This window comes from Fukomys damarensis, unplaced genomic scaffold, assembly GCF_012274545.1.
Source record: "Fukomys damarensis isolate Sample0158 unplaced genomic scaffold, DMR_v1.0_HiC HiC_scaffold_14, whole genome shotgun sequence".
In the NCBI taxonomy this organism is placed as follows: Eukaryota; Metazoa; Chordata; class Mammalia; order Rodentia; family Bathyergidae; genus Fukomys; species Fukomys damarensis.
In genome coordinates, this window is record NW_022900926.1 from 31,915,986 (window position 1) to 31,932,901 (window position 16,916).

Sequence of the window (16,916 nt, forward strand, 5' to 3'; positions counted from 1 at the left end):
CTGCGTTCAATCCCTGGTACCGGAAAATAAAAGAAATAAGCACTTTAAGGAGACAATCAAGTTAAAATGAGATCATTAGTGTGGGCTCTAGTTCAATATGATCAGCATTCTGATGAAAGGGAAGCTTTGGACACAAAGACAGATATTCATAGAAGGTACCCATAGGACAGGCATGCCTGAGGCCACCAGCAGCAGGGTAACAAGAATGGAACACATCACTCTTCATAGCTTTCAGAAAGAACCAACCCTTCTACCAACACCTTGATTTCAGATTTCCAACTTTCAGAAACATGAGCAAGAAGCTTCCGTTATTTGAGCCGTCCAATTAGTGGTACTTCATTACCAAAATCCTAGGAAACAAATACCACTTGAAGGGCTGGGAAAGCTAAACCCCTACTGCTTACTCTCCCAGTGCCTGTGTAGCCAGAGGTGACCTGGAACACAATTTTGCACAATGAAACATCAGTAGAATCTGCTGCTTCTCCAAGGGAAATGCTTGCTTCAGTAGGTGGCGGGATTAATGACAGAGCGGGAGAACGATGATGGTGCTCTGAGATCTAAAGGGGGATTGGGAGGTCATGGACCTTTCAGGTGTTTTAGAGCATCCAGTTAGGTCCCCACAGCTCCCACAGAGCCTCCAGAATAAGAAACTTTACAGGGAAGGAAGGAAAGCTTTAGTGCACCTAAAGCAGATGAAGAGGCTGTGCATCCAGACCACTGTGCGTAAGCTTATATGAATGTATCGTTAATTTAGGAAATGAGGCTGAGCACAGCGGCACCCATCTGTAATCTCAGCAACTTGGGAGGCAAAGGCAGGAGGATCACAAGTTCAAGCCCAGCCTGGGAAATTTAGCAAGATCCTGTCTCCAAATGAAATTAAAAGGACGAGGGTGTAGAGAGGTAGATTCTCAGAGGTATAGCATTTACCTAGCATGTGCAAGGCCCTGAGTCCAAACCCCAGTGCCAGAAGAGTGTGTGTGTGTGTGTGTGTGTGTGTGTGTGTGTAAAATTTAGGAAGTGACAAGAAGTTTATTGTGGTCATGTTCTCTTTACACATAATTCTTATTTAGATGATTGGTTAATTAAACACATCAAAGTAGGGGAAATTTTGCTTTGAAATTCTAAAGAAAACCTAAAATTGTTGTAACTTTCTGCCATTGTGCAAGAAGTCATTATTTTATATAAACATCTGTTACAGTAACCTCAAATTCCAAGGCTAAATAACATCTAAAAACTCATTTAAGATTGCTGGGACCATAATGTTAAGTGAAACAAATCAGGCACACAAGTTTAAATTTCACACTGTTAACTCCTGTGTGGAACCCCAGAATAAAAATAAAAAGCAAAAATAAAAGAGGTAATAGGACGCATTTTTCTCAAAAGGGAAAGAAATCAAGAGATAGAGGGAAGGGAGAGGGCGGGAAGAGATACAGAATGAAAAAAAGGAATCGGGATGTGTTATGCTTATGTGCCACACAAGGCATGTAAACAGCATGTACTGCAAACAGGTACAGAAAAAAAGGAAGGGAACAAGGAAGGGCAAGGGAAAGGAGGGAAGGGACTCAGGATGAAAAGAGGCATTGAGATGCGTTATGTGCATGCACCAACTTCCCACGAGGAATGGAAACCTTACGTACTACAGACCTGTACTAATAAACTAAACAAGAGATCGCTGGATATCCAGCTGTAGAACAGTCCTCTAAGGCAGTGGCTTTAAACTGGGGGTGACTTTGCCTCCTAGGGACGCTTAGTGATATCTGGAAACACCTACGGCTATCAAAACTCGGGGTTGGGGTGCTACAGATACCTAGTGAGTAGAGGCCAGGAACGCAGCTAAACACCCTACAATGCACAGGACAGCGTCACGCTAAAGACTTTGCCATCCAAAAACGTCAATAGTGCCCAGGCTGAAGAACCCTGCTCTCAGATATAGTAAGGCTTTTAAAAAGAAAATTAAATTTTGCCAGAAGCAGAAATGCAAGGAACAAGTGGAAATGACTTACTGGAGTCATCTACTGAAGTGTGGGCGGTGTCCTCAGTTCTACCGAGAATTGCAAACCTTGGAGAGGAACAGGGCTGACAAAGGGGTGGACAAGAAAAGCACCACTGAGCAGGCAGGCGTGGAGGTGAGGGGGAGAAGCTGCCCACCCGGCCCGTGTGCTACTGGGCCACCGAGCCAGGATTGCTCAACTGTGGGCTGGATGTGCAGTCGGGGCAGCTGGCAGGGGACACAGCCTCCTTATCAAACAGGTTCAATTCCTGAAGCTCCCATTCTTCCAAAACATTTCTAAGACAATATACGAAATCCATTTTCTCCTGATTTCACTTGAAGATGAGTCACACAAGACACCAGCTATATGCTTGATTTCAGGCTTTTAAATAAGAAGAGCAGCTATTGAGAAAAATTACAGGGTAGGAAAGGCAGACAAAAGCACTGAAAAGATTCTGAATCGTTCTAATTTTTATGGGGAGTGGGGGAAGGCATAGTCAGCTTAACCAATTTGCACAATTTTCCTTTCAGAAATAAACATACTCATCATGCTGACAAATGGAGGCCATGCCTCACATGCTGGAATTAAAATTGTTTTAGGAAAAAAAACTTGGAAAAACAGAAGGGAAAGCAATAAAATGAATGGCATAAAAATAAAGAAACTCATTAGCAACTGAAGTATATCTAAAGCCATTCAACATAAATAATTTAATCAAGTTTTTCCCCAATCCTGTAAACAATTTCCTTCCTCAATCAAGTACCTCTGTGTAGAAAAACTGAGTTGATCTGAGATCCAACATGTTACCTACAGGAGGGACACAGGCTATGGAGCACATTGTGTGTGAGCATTTTATATCCAAAGAAAACCCTGCGCTTGGCCAAGGAGCTCGAGATTGCTGCTTCTGAAGCATCTGTGAGTTTTTGGAAAGTTTTTTAAAGGAATTTAAGAGCCAAGCATGAAGGCACATGCTGTGATCCCAGCATTCAAGAGGCTGAGGCAGGAAGATTGCTGCGAGTTCAAGGACAGCCCGGACTACAGAGCAAGACCCTGGCTCAGAAAGGGGTGGGGGTGGGGCTAAATATTTTAACTAAAGAAAATTTACAAGTGTAATCCTGAACTTTGTCTTTTCATATAAAATGCTATTATTTATGTTTACAGCATACAAAGTGAAGTTATAAGATTCATATATAGGAAAACATTTACCATATTAGAACAGATTCACATATCCATCACCTCCCGTAATTCCTCATTTCCTCCACACTGATGGATCTAGAGGACGGTATGCTAAGTGAAATATACAGACACAGAAAGAAAAATATCACTTATCTGCAGAATCTTTTCTAAAAGTATGAGATGGTCAAGGATAAGGAAAAATAAAACAATGGTCTCAAAGGCAGAGTGTGGAGGAAGAGGAAGTGGAACGATGTCAAAAGATACAACCCTGCGGTCTGAATCAGTGATTACATTAAAAGACAGAAAACATGTTTTCTCCTTTTAAACTAGTGTGACAGGAACAGAAGAATTGGTCATAATGGAATTTGGATAGAATTTACTTTAAAATGTCGTTAATTAGGACTTCAGTTGCTTGAGTTTGATGATCATTTAAGTAGACTAGGCTGACATTGGTTCAAGTGATAACTTACAGACAATGTGAATTAGTAACTAGGTGTGGTGGTGCACACCTGTAATCCCAGCTTTGAGAAGGCTGAGGAAGGAAGATCACCAAAATCTCAAGACCAACCTGGGCTACCCAGCGAGTTCAAGCCCAGCCTGAAGTACTTAGCAAGACCCTGTCTGAAAAAAAAAAAAAAAGAAAAGGTGAGAATTGTTGAGTATGTTAATAGTATAAATGACAAATTTATGCACTATACAGGTGCATTAAATCCTTTTTCTCCAGCTGTTAGATTCCCTAAAAGACTCTTGAGCAGGAATGCTTTATGCAAAGAGGAGGAAGAAGGAGGAGGAAAGAGAGGACAAGTTATAGCAGCAATAATAGAAAATATATTATTGTGATTTGCCAGACAGTGTGCTAAGCACTTAATGACAATTTTTTTCTGTTTAATACTTATTATGAACAAAAACTTCACGAGGCAGATGGTACGAGAGGTCTAGAAACCCTTATCCGTAGTTCCAAATCCAGCTATTTGTGTAACTCGTTAATTGACAAAGCCTGTCCTGGCCTGGCCTGACCCAGCTGAGCAGCAAACCCTGACCCAAAGCGACACAAAGCTACTAGTAGTTTCCACTCCTCTGTCGCGCCGGTGCCCAGGGCTTGCTGCAGCCTTATGACCACACTTGTGTTGGAGTACAGTCCAGACTCCCTTGCAGAGGAATGGTTACAGTTTCTTCCGTACTCTGTCTTTCTGCCTTACCTTTCGAAACCCTGAAAAAATTCTGAATTCCCTAGGGTCTCCCATAAGAGCCTGTGAATCTTGTGCCAGCCCTTAATGAGATGAAGAAACAAAACCTCCGCAGCCAGGCTCTGGGGAAGCTGCCCGTCCTCGCACTGCCATGTGCAAGTGTGCGGTGGAGACAGGATTCAGTACTGGGTAGTTCCTATTTGAGTACAGTCTAGCCAAAGGCTGCTTCCTAAGGACTGCACACAGTAAAAGTGGTACGCTTGCAAAAGGCATGAGAAAATGAAGCTTTAAGACACTCCCTTCTCTCCTCAGTCTATGTGAATGGACAGATTTAAAGAGGCCGGCACCAGGAAGTCAACTTCTCCAAACTTCCCTGTGCCACACGCCTAACCAGCACCCGCTCCTCTCAGACTCAATAAACAGAAAGAACGTACAGGTGCTGCCCCGAGGTGGGGTCCAGGAGAGATGAGTGAGCGGGAAACCCTGTACTGCTTCCTCGTATCCCGCCGCACTCTGTTCCTTATTATAAAAGACAGGTGCACACCTGGGCGTGGGAGGATGGTGATCTGCGGCAAAGGATGCCGTTCCATCTCCTCAGAGCCTCTTTGATTAAAGCCTTTTTCCTCTTCACCAAAATAAATGGCCTCCTTTGGTTTGGTCTGCAGCAAACAGATGGACCTAAGTATGCGAACCTGAGTTGCCAGCAACACAGCCACATTTAAATTAGACAAGATTTTAACTAATTTAGAGAAATCACTTGTTGACCTGTGCTAAACGAATGTGTCCACTTTTTTTTTTTTTTTTTTTTTTTTTGTACCAGGGATCAGCTTGGGTCCTTGCGCTTGCTTGCGAGGTAGGCGGCAGAACCACTGAGCTAAATCCCGGGTCCAGTGAGAAAGCTTGTAAGCAGCCGTCACCTACTCACCCTCGTCCTGCCCTCTTCCTGGCTTCCCATTTCTTGAATCTTCTCCAAAATGGCATCCTCCGTGGGCCCGGTCATCCCCAGCCTGCTTCTAAGGAGGGCTGCGATTTTCTCCCTAAATAAGGAGTTCTGGCTTTGCGAGGCTGTAGCTGTATCCCTACTGGCCTTCAAATTCTTCTCCAACTCTTCAGAGCTTTTCTTCAGAAGGCTCAGCTCCTGCTTTGAGGCATCCCAGGCCCTCTGGCCAGCAAGCAACCTTTCTTGGAAGATCTTAATTTCCCTTTCCAAAGCTTCTTTTGCCTCTACAGCACAGAGCAAATCCTGAAATAATTACAGAGGGTAAAGACAGTAACATCAGCCACTAACCAGGTATATATACCGACACATAACAAATCATTTACCTGGTTACTGATGACTTCAAGGAAATAAGGTTAAATGCTCAACCCATTCTTAACTCTAAGTTCCCTGTAGTTATGAAATTGTTAAGGTTAGCCAGCAAAAATTATTTTAATAAAGATGCCTTTTAAACTCAGTTTATAAAAAGATGTGCATTCTCATAAAAATGTCATTCCATGACCAGATCTGTCTTACAGTGCTCACTGACTGTTATTCTCTTGACTCATAAACACAAAACTACAACTGATAGAACCAAAAGAAAAAAAGAAATAATTAGCCATTTGGTGATGGCAAAGTTATAGTAAAAGTTAAGGTACCATACTAAAAACAATAAATAATCTTAAAGAACATAATATAATATGTATGATTAGATTCAGAAAAATGTACGGCACAGAGAAAGTTACCTATGTACCTATTTCTATTTACCATAATCTGGAATGGTCCACAGTGGCACTAAATTTTTAATCACTTTCAGCACTCGTTAACATCAAGTTCAAAAATACATGAATTTACATCAAACAAGAGCAAGCAGTTAATCAGCATTGCCATAGGATTGCTACCTGGTTAATTAGCAAAAATTTTTAAATTAAAAATAGTACTGTAGCTCAGTGGTTCCAGTGCCTGCCTCATAGGCACAAGGGCCCAAGTTCAATCCCCAGTACCAAAACAAAAAACAAAAAAAAATAGTACTATACATACGTTAGGTGTAAAAAGTGCAAAAGGGAAACAGTATCTTTGAGCCACAGGTTCTACATCTAAATGGGCTGATAACATTTGAGACTGCTAATTAAAATACAATCATCCCTTTGCCTCTGAACTGGACTTTAAAAGGAATTTATTTCCACCAACAGCCTGGAGACAGTAAAAAGGTTAGCTGAAATGCTAGTCCTTACTCTTTAGGGAAAACATAACATTTTACTTTTTCTTATGGAGACTTTTTAAAAGGAAATCTCAAGTATCAATTTGAAAGAAAAGTCACAGGAGTACAGGTAGTTAGAAAAACATGCCCTTTTCATAGATGTAATAACTAACCGTTGAACTGATTTTATAAAACTCCTTGCTTTTCTAGATCTTGGTTTCCCTTTCCTCTTTCCAAATTAGGGTCTCTGTAGAAAAACCTCACTGCTGCTGCTAATTAGTTTATAGCCCTTAAAGTAGAATCAAGGACGCTTTATCAAAAATACAGAGTTTATAGTTTACAGGTTTCTCTTCAGACACAGTCGTAACAGAAGAGTACTTACTTGCTCAGTTAGAGTAACCAGCATTCACTCTGGTGATCACCATTTTACTTAGCAATTACATCTGTGAGGCCCCAGATTCAATGATATACAGGTAAAAATTAATCCTAATATGGGATGCGATGTAGCTCAGCATGTAGCAAGTGCAAGGCTCTGAGTTTGATTCTGGGTACCAAAAAAAATTGATCCTAATCTGTTTTCAGTGATAACACACTTTGAAAGAAGAGAGGAATTTCCTACATATTTTCCTTCTCTAATTTTTAGATAAGATTAATATTTCATGGCCAGGTATGGTGGCACACGCCTGTAATCCCAGCCCTGAAGAGGCTGAGGCAGGAGGAGGCCTGCCTGGGCTACATAGTGAGTTGAAAGCCAGCCTGAACTACACAGCAAGACCCTGCCTCAAAAAACAAAATTAATCTTAATCATTTCAGAGCTCTAAACCCATACAGAATATTACATATTAACTTTTTGTTGAAAAAAATCCCTAATGCAAAAGGAGAAAGTTTCCACATTCAATAGACTGATATCTGTAACCAAATATTTATAAAAAGCCCTTAAAAGACTCAAAAAATATATCAGATATTTGAGTACAATGAACTTATTGTCAATTTGAAAATTAACCAAGTGGTAGCTAACACCAAAAGACCAATAAACACAATTAATGTTTCATTCAGCTCTGAAGAATTTTTCTACCCCTGTATTATGCTGTTTTTTCACCAACTGAAAAATGAGGACTACAACAATCCTCCAACAAATCCGAAGCACTTTTTTAAAACCCAATCACCCATATTTATGGTTAATTAAAAAAAACACACACACAAAAGTAATTTGTGATCTTAGAAGAGAAAGGCGCTGGTTAGCAGTTCCGATTGCTTCTTTCTGGGCACTTTCAGCCCACAACTCAAAGCTGTTTCTCTGTGAAATGCAGGACCAGGAGTCAGTGACAGACCTTGGGGATTGCCACTCCCCTGGAGCTCTGATTAATCACTTTGGGATGGGGCGGGTGGCGCAGAGGGCACAGGGCTGATCCACTGGAAATAGGTGTCCTCAGACTGCAAATGCAATTACGTGCATGGCTCTCCGGAGAAAGCCACCCGACCAGAGTCTGGTTGCATGGCTACCTCAAGGATAGGCTGAACAGGGCATAAAGTAATGTGACATGGGCGGCTCTGGCCAGGACCTGGGACTACTGTCAGACCACACTGACACAGAACAAGAAACAAGGAGCTGCCTCCGAGAAAATTCAGGGCTGCCCTCCAGGGAGGAAATCGCTTCTAGGACAGAGGGCAGGTCCTACATACACGGTGATGCTGATTGCTTTAGAAATTCTTTTTATAATTAACAGATCTTGAGGTTCGTTCTGACTAATACAGCAAACAAAGAATGGCTCCTTCACCACGACTTTTAACAAAAAATATTTGTAAATAATAGGATTAAGACATTCAATCTAGCTTCCCAATTAAATGTGTGAGTTAGAATTAAGCGATGAAAATGTTCAAAGTGTGGTGTTTCTAAAACACAGTCGATTCCTGTTAGGATGTGGCTGCTATTGTACGGATCTAGATGTGCCTGAAATCAAATTGCCTCTCAAAAAATACAATAACTAATTATCGTCAGGATGGGAACCTCTCTGTCCAGTGGTTCATTCCTCCAATGCTAAATGAGTTTTAAAAAATAAAAAATCATGGGCTAGGGATTTAGCTCAGTGGTTCCACTGCCTGCCTCACAAGAGCAAGGACCCAAGTTCGATCCCTGGTACCAAAAAAATAAAAATAAAATAAATAAAATTAAAAATCAGTTGATTAATTCTACCTGGAGCAGTTACAATGAAAAAAATAAACCTAAAAAAATACTCCAAACAAACACTCCTATACCTAGCTTGCGCAAATAAGAACAAGTACAATGGTTGGCAGCAAGGCCAAACAAAATTTAATATCTTTTATCACTGAAATTCCAGTCCCAAGAATGTATCAGTAATAGTGACCCATGCCTGTAATCCCAGCATTCTGGAGACCGAGGCAGGAGGGTTGTCTGGAGTTCAAGGCCAGCCTGGACTACATAGCAGAACCTGTCTCAAAAACAAAACAAAAAACAAAAACACAAAAGAATGTATCTGTAAGGTAGCTTTTACTTAATATGAAAGATGACGTATATGCAAAATCGTTTGATTATGACTGCTGTGGGCCACTGAGCAATGGGGATGGCTCCTGAGAAATGCACTGTTAAACAGTATTGTCCCTGTGCAGATGTCAGTGTGCTTCACACAGGAAGGAAGCTCTGATGTCGCTCCCAGGGCAATATAATTTATAGGACCACAGTCATATACATCAACCATCATTCGGTACCTAGTATAGCACCATTTTCACCTAACTGAGAAGAATATATGCACAAGCAACTTCAATTCTGGTCACCTATAAAACAGGACAGTGTATGTGGGGGTGGGGGTTGAAAGGGGAGCACACCCTCATGCACACTAAACTTGCACTGCATTAGTAGAAGCACCGTAACTGGAATAAGGGAGATGATGTTCTGCTACACCCCTTGGAATAGACCAGACCTTGAGTTTGACACTGAGTTCTGGCATTCATACTTCAGTGTAGATAAAACTCTCCCATTATAATGCTTTTCAAAACTGGCTCTGGGCTGGGGATTTAGTTCAGTGGTTCCGCCACCTGCCTTGCAAGTGCAAGGTTCCAAGTTCAATCCCCGGTACCAGTACCATTGTGTGCTACCATTTTTTCCCAGTCCCAATGAGATAATTTTAGAAACCAAGGGCCTGAGGCATGTCCTTGATTTCCAAACAAGGCAGGGCCCTGTCCATGCTCTGTCAGACTTGCACGGTAGGCAGCAGGTGCTACAGGTTGCATATGTGCTGTGTCCCACAGGAACAGATACAACATACATGCTATGTGTTATGTTAAGGTGAGTTTGCCAAAAATCATCCAAAACCAAAAGAGTATATGAAATCCAGAACATGTTTCTCTCATTAGAAGACAGTTTAATTTGAGCATACCTATATGGAATAAATCTGTAGAACTTTCTCCAGATGGAGGATTGAAGATAGATTTTTTTAAACATATTTGTTTCATTTTGGATATAAGTTACAAATAAATATCCTGAAATTGGTTTAAAAATCCTTTCTAGCCGGGCGTGGTGGCCCATGCCTGTAATCCCAGCACTCGGGAGACTGAGGCAGGAGGATAGCCGTGAGTTCAAGGCCAGCCTGGACTACATAGTGAGTTCCAGGTCAGACTCAACTACATAGTGAGACCCTGTCTCAAAAAAAAAAAAAAATCCTTTCTAGTCTCAACAAACCTCTGTGAGGCTGATTTTCTACTGTGTGTGTCTTAAAATAAAACATATCTCCTACACATAGGATTAGCATTTATCCAATAAGGATGACCTAAAGTAGAGAACCAAAAGTGAGTTCATTATCACAATTAAACTTAAATACTGGCATAAGTGCAGTTTGCTCAAAATTGGCATGTAAAACTTTAACACAGAGAATTATACTCATAAATTTTGTCCAGATATGTTTGCAAAGTTTTTGGAAGTCCAATAGTGATTCCCTATTTAATCTCCAATGCACATACTTTCAAAGGATAGGTACAGTTTATGTAATTCTATTTTTCCTATATTTATTCCATTATATTTAGTAAAATATGATGGTGTGTTGGTGTTTTCCAACCCTTAAAACTTAGACTTTTCCTTTATGTATCTTTTAAGTAATTTTTCTGTTAATTTATTTTATTATATTCCATAAAAGTGGTGTCCAGCAGCAGATTAGAAATAAAGAAAAAAATCATCCTTCCTTACTCATAGTTGCGGGGGGTGTACTAGAGTGCATTCAGCACACAGGAAGGATGGTGAAAATCTTGAAGTTGTGTTGTAGGAGAACTTTATTGAGTAAGAGTGGTGACAGTGGACAACCTTGTTTGGGATTTTAGAGTGAAAGCTTTCAGTTTGTGTTCACTTAGTACGGTGTTGGCTATTGGTTTGTCATAGATGGCTTTTATCAGCTTGAGATAAAGACCATCTATTCCAACTTTCTGTAGGGTTTTTATCATGACTGTGTGTTAGACTTTGTCAAACGCTTTTTCTGTATCTATTGAGAGGAGTATATGGTTTTTGTGCTTGGATCTGTTAATATGGTATATTACATTTATTGATTTCTGCATATCGAACCATCCCTGCCTCCCTGGGATGAATCGTTCTTGGTCATGTTGTATAATCTACTTGATGATTTGCTGTATTCTGTTTGCCAACATCTTATTCAGGATTTTTATGTCTATGTTCTTTAGGGAGATGGGCCTGTAGTTCTCTTTTTTAGTTGAATCCTTGTTTGGTTTTGGTGTCAGGGTAACATTTACTTTCAGGGATGAATTTAAGAGTATTGCTTCCCTTTCAATTTTATTAAAGAGTTTGGGGAGTAGCAATAGTCTGTCTTTCCCAAATTTCTTATAGAATTCAGTCGGGGATTGATATTTTTTGTTATTGGTAGGTTTTTAATTACATCTTCAATTTCACTGAGTAATTTTGATTCATTTAGAATTTTGGTTTTTTTTTCTTGGTATTGGGGATCAAACTTGGGTCCTTGCACTTGTGTGGCAGGTGGTGGAACCACTGAGCTAAATCCCCAGCCCATTGTATCTTCTTGATTCAGTCCTAGTAATTCATACATATCTGGGAATCTGTCCATTTCTTCTGTGTTTTATATCTTATTAGAATACAGGTTCTCAAAGCAGGTACTGATGATCTTCAGGATTCTGCAGGATCTGTTGATTTCATCCTTTTCATTCCCAATTGCATGGATTTGAGTCTTTCCTCTTTTTTTTTATATGGTTGGATAAGGATTTGTCATTTTATTTACTCTTTTAAAGAATAAACTCTTCAATTCATTGATTCTTTGTATTGTTTTCTTAGTCTCAATTGCATTCATTTCTGCTTTGATCTTAATAATTTCCTCCTTCATATGAGCTTTGTGCTTCACGTGCTCTTCTTTTTCTAGAAGTGTGAGGTTCAACATTATGTTGTCTATTTGCACTTGCTCTGTTTTTCTGATATAGGAATTCGCCACTATAAACTTCCCCAGTAGGACTGCTTTCAGTGTATCCCATAAATTCCAATATGTTGTACCGGCACTACTATTTCATCATAGAAACTGTCTAATTTTTTCTTTAATTTTATCTGTGACCCATTGGTTGTTCAAGAGGGTGTCATTTAATCTCCATGTGTTTATGAAGTTCTTGTGGTTTCTTTTGCCATTGATTTCTAACTTCATTGCAATATGGCCTGATAATATGCATGAGATAATTTCAATTCCTTTGCATCTACTTAAGCATATTCTGTGAGTTAATATGTGGTCTATTTTGGAGAATGACCCATGTGCACCTGAGAACAATGTATATTCTGATCTTGTGAGGTAGAACACTATAGACATCTACTAAGTCTATTTAAAAACAAATTGTTCCAGTTCCAATATTTCTTTGTTAATTATTTTGTCTAGTTGATCTATTTGCAACAGTGGGGTATTAGGTTCCCCATTACAATTTTATTAATACTTACTTGATTTTTTTCATGTCCGTTAATATTTGTTTTATATAATTGGGCACTGGTCAGTCCAAGGCAATGATTTTTATTGATAATTAATAGGGGTAAAGGTGAACTATGTGCTAAAGGGGAACTGCATGCAAGGACATGTAGTCATGCAGCTACTGTGGATACTAATGCAAGCAAGGCTTGTAGAGGACAAGACAAGATAATCTCGAATTAGGAACAGAATAAACAAAATATAGGGTTGCAACTAGAACCTTGTCCTTCTAGTTAAGAAGTTTTAATTGTGGGAATGGAATTTGGATGCAAGTTACTCTGACCTTGACATATAGGCATCAGCCAGACTCCCTTCTCAAAACAAGCCAGTTGAGGGAGTAACTCTTCACAGCCTTCACTGCTTACAGCCTGCTTTGGGAATAATCAATATTGCAGTCCATCTACAGGTGTGCTGGTATTTAGTGCATAAATATTTATGATTTTTATCTCTTATTCTTGGATTGTTTTCTTTACAAGGATATAGTGATCTTCTTTGTCTCTCTTAGTCTTAGCTTGAAATCCACATTGTCAAATAGGATAGCTACCTCTGTCTTGTCAGGGTTCCTGTTGCGTGGAGTATTTTTTTCCAACCTTTGACTTTAAGTCAACGAATTTCTTTTTTTAATTAAATGTGTTTCTTATATGTAGTATATTATTGGATCTTGCTCTTGATCCATTCTGCCAATCTGCTTCTTTTGATTGATGAATTGAGATCATTTACCCTGATGATTATAACATATGTATTGACTTATCCTTGTCATGTTATTTTCCTGTTGTTGGTTCCCTTTTTCTTCTGTCTCTGTTTAATTGCTTGGATTCATTCTCTTGGGGTTCATAGAGTTATAGTCCTTGTTATCTCTTTCTAGAATACCCTTCTGAAAATTTTGGAGTGCTCATTCAGTGGCCATGAACTTTTTCAGGTGTTCTTTGTAATGGGAGTATTTTATTTCTCCATCAATTTTGAAAGATACTTTTACAGGCTACTCCAATCTGGGTTGGAGGTTGTTTTCTTTTAGGGCTGAAATACTTTAAGCTCTTCTTGACTTGAGAGTTTCTGTTGAGAAGTCTGATGTGATTTAGATGGGCTTTCCTTTGTAAGTGATTTTGTTTATTTTCTATATTTTCTTTTACTTTTCTGTCTATGTGTTGAAGTTCTAGAATCTTGATTATTATACTTCATGTGGTTTTTTGGGTTTTGGTTTTTGGTTTTTAGTTTTCATCATGGCTAATTGGAGTTCTATATGCCTCTCTTATCTGTATGTCAAATTCTTTTTCTGTGCTTGGGAAGATTTTTGGCATTACTTTGTTAACAAGTTTTTCATGTCATTTGCACTATCTCCTATTTATTCTTTGACGCCAACCCATCTTATGTTATTCTTCTTTGCATCACTTAGCAGCTGTTGGATTGATTTTGTGTGTGTGTGTGTGTGGCCCCTTGCTATTTTTAAGAAATCTTTCTTTTCATGATTGCTAACTGCAATTCTGTCTTCTATAGGAGATATTCTATCCTCACATTGGCTCATTTTGCTGCACATACTTTCAATAGAATTTTTAATCTCCTGGATATCTGTTTAAATCTGTTTCGTGGATTTCATTTCTTTCCTATGTTGGGCACTCATGGTTTCCATCATTTTCCTACAATTCTCTATTTTTTTTAATCTGTATCTGCTCTAGAGTCACTAATTATGTCTTTCATATGGTCGCCATCACTATAGTTATCTGGGAAACTATTTCTGATCTGATTTTTTCTAGTGCCTCATTCATTTGCTCTGTTACTTATGCCATCACCACTGCAGAGAGTACACGTGGGTGGGTTTCAAACTGTTTCACCTCATTGGTGAAAAAAAAGCACAACCCTGGGTTTGTCTTTAGTAAGCTGGAAGTTTGGGGCTGCATCTTGCTCAAGTGTCTTCACATCTTTTTTTTTTAAGTTGAAAAATATGACAAATTGTGATAACTATTAATTTTCCACCTTTAACTATATGAACTAAATTTGTGGTCATATGACAACAATTAAAACAAATCAGAAAGTTACATACAGTAAATACTCTGTCTGTATGGTGATTTTACCCTTAGAGGAGAAATTTTAAAAGAGGTAAGAGGGGAAAATAGAGAAATAGAAGAAGAGAAAGAGATTAGAAGCAAGGCTGGAGGACAAAGGAAAATTACTTTAGGAAACTGGTAGGGAAGATGGGAGGGAAGGAGAGAAGGAAAAAAACTAAAACAAGAACAGCACACAGCAACAACAAAAAAGTAGAAACAATGTTCAACTTATATAAAAATAAGAACAATAGCTGCAGATTTGGCTCAGTGGCATCGTGCCTGCCTCACAAGTGCAAGGTCCTGAGTTCGATCCCCAGTACCAGGAAAAAAATAATAAAAAGAAAAATGAAAAAATGAAAACAAAACAAAATCAAAAAAAGAAAAAAATGTCCACTTCAAGGTATATCTCTGCTGTCACTGGTAAATAAGTTGGGCACACAAAGCCCAAACCCAGGTTGATTAATCCCAAAAGGCCAGCTATAGATTTATGGTGGGGTAGTGGACAATCCCAGCAAGCGTTCACCTTTACCTCTGAAGCTCAGGCTGGAAGCTCAGGCTGAAGCTCTGGCTATGAGGCTGGAAATCACTTTGTTCAGCCTCTAACATTCTGTGACTCCTACTGGCTTGACCTCAGCTCCTTGAGCTCCTACTGGATTGTACTTGATTCTGCCTCACGCTGACCGAGACAGCCTATAGCTGCACTGAGTTTAGAACTCAGTCCCTCTCCAAGATGGCAACCAGCCAATTGCCCTCTCCTAGGGGATATCTGAACCTGAATAACTCACCAACTGCTGCAATCCCTTACATCTATTGCTCCATTCCATTGGTATGTCTCTCTGTCACCAGTAGTCACAGTGCATCTGCTGGTTTGAGCCACCCTGCCCATGCGGTGAGTCAACTCTCAGAGAAAGCACTGCTTGCCACCTCCTTCTTCATCATTCAAATCTCTCTCCTGCCTCTCCCCATGGGTCTCAATTCTCATTTCAGATCCTTGCTGGGTCCAGAGACCAACTTCCCTCCTTTTTGACTTCCCCATGTTACTATATTCCAGCATCTGGACACCAAATCTAAGAGGAGCTGTTTCTCTACTGTTCACTACTCCATCATCTCCCCTACTTCCTCTAATATATCAATTTTTTAAAATTTTTATTAGTACATGTTCTCAGTACATAATGATTACATTTGTGGGGAGCTGGTAGATGTACATAACACATATTAATTCTTTTTATGTCCTCTCCTCTTCTAATTTATTGAGGTTTTTTTGTTTTTTGGGGTTTTTTTTGTTTTTTGTTTTTTTTTGAGACAACGTCTTGCTAGGCAGTTTAGACTGGCCTTGAATTCACTATATAGCCCAAGGTGGCGTCACACTTGCAGCAATCCTTGCAGCAAATCCTTCTAGGATTATCGGTGTGTACCACCATGCCCAGCCTTTCTTTTTTTCCCCCACCAATGAACAAGGTCTTGCTTTACCTCATAGATTACCCCAGGACTCGCAGTCCTTCCTCAGCCTCCTGACTACCTCACTACTAAGCTCTAAACAATGCTCTTTCAAATGCTATTCTAACTCATCTTAAATTTTTAGAATGAAACTAAAGACAAACCTTTGAAGATTTAAGTATCATAACATAACAGAATTTCAACCTTGACAAAGTAAGTACTATAATACAATAAAAACTGGGAAGCAGAAAGAAGGTAAACAAAAGTAAAAGGCATCAAGTTCTTCATATTTCATAGCAGAAAGCCTAAAACTGCTACATCAAAATGACAGATCAGGAATAAAAATTAATTACTTTAAAGTCTTATGGTTTAAGTCCTTTAGCCTAACTGCTGCTACCTCTCTTTCCTTTTTTCTTCTTTTTTTTTCTCTTGCTCCTTCTTCTTCTTCAATGCATGCTTGCTACATTTCAATGCTTGCTCAAGATAGCTACATTTGGTCTGTGGAATAACTACGTATATATCATGTCTTAATCATTTTTCCATCCTTTCATCCCCTCTCATCCTCCTTTCTCCTTCCCCTCAGCCCCTTCCTCATCTCCAAAAAGTCTACCTCCTTGTTTCCTACTCTTTTTCCTTTATTTTACTTTTTATTTTAGTTTCTCATACAAAAGAAACCACATATTTAACTTCCTGTGACTGACTTATTTTACTTAATGTTATGGACTCGATATTCTTCAAATGACATGATTTTATTATTTTTATGGCTGAGTAATATTCCCTAGTATATGTATACCACACTCATCGATTTGTCTGTTGATTGGCATGAGAGCCTAGCTTCTTAATCACTCTACTTGCTATGTCTCTCTTTCGAGAGAAAGGTTCGTTCCCCTTCACTACCCACTACAGGATAACAAATCAAAACAGCAGAAAGGGCATC

General features: G+C 39.4%; 1 protein-coding gene across 1 annotated transcript in view; it reads right to left on the reverse strand.

Annotated features, from left to right (window-relative positions):
- Window positions 1–16,916, reverse strand: part of Ccdc170 (coiled-coil domain containing 170) — a 66,353-nt gene that overhangs the window by 34,034 nt on the left and 15,403 nt on the right. The window contains exon 6 of the mRNA XM_010628888.1: window positions 5,277–5,594. Coding sequence (XP_010627190.1) covers window positions 5,277–5,594 — 318 coding nt within the window. The remainder of the gene's footprint in view (window positions 1–5,276; window positions 5,595–16,916) is intronic.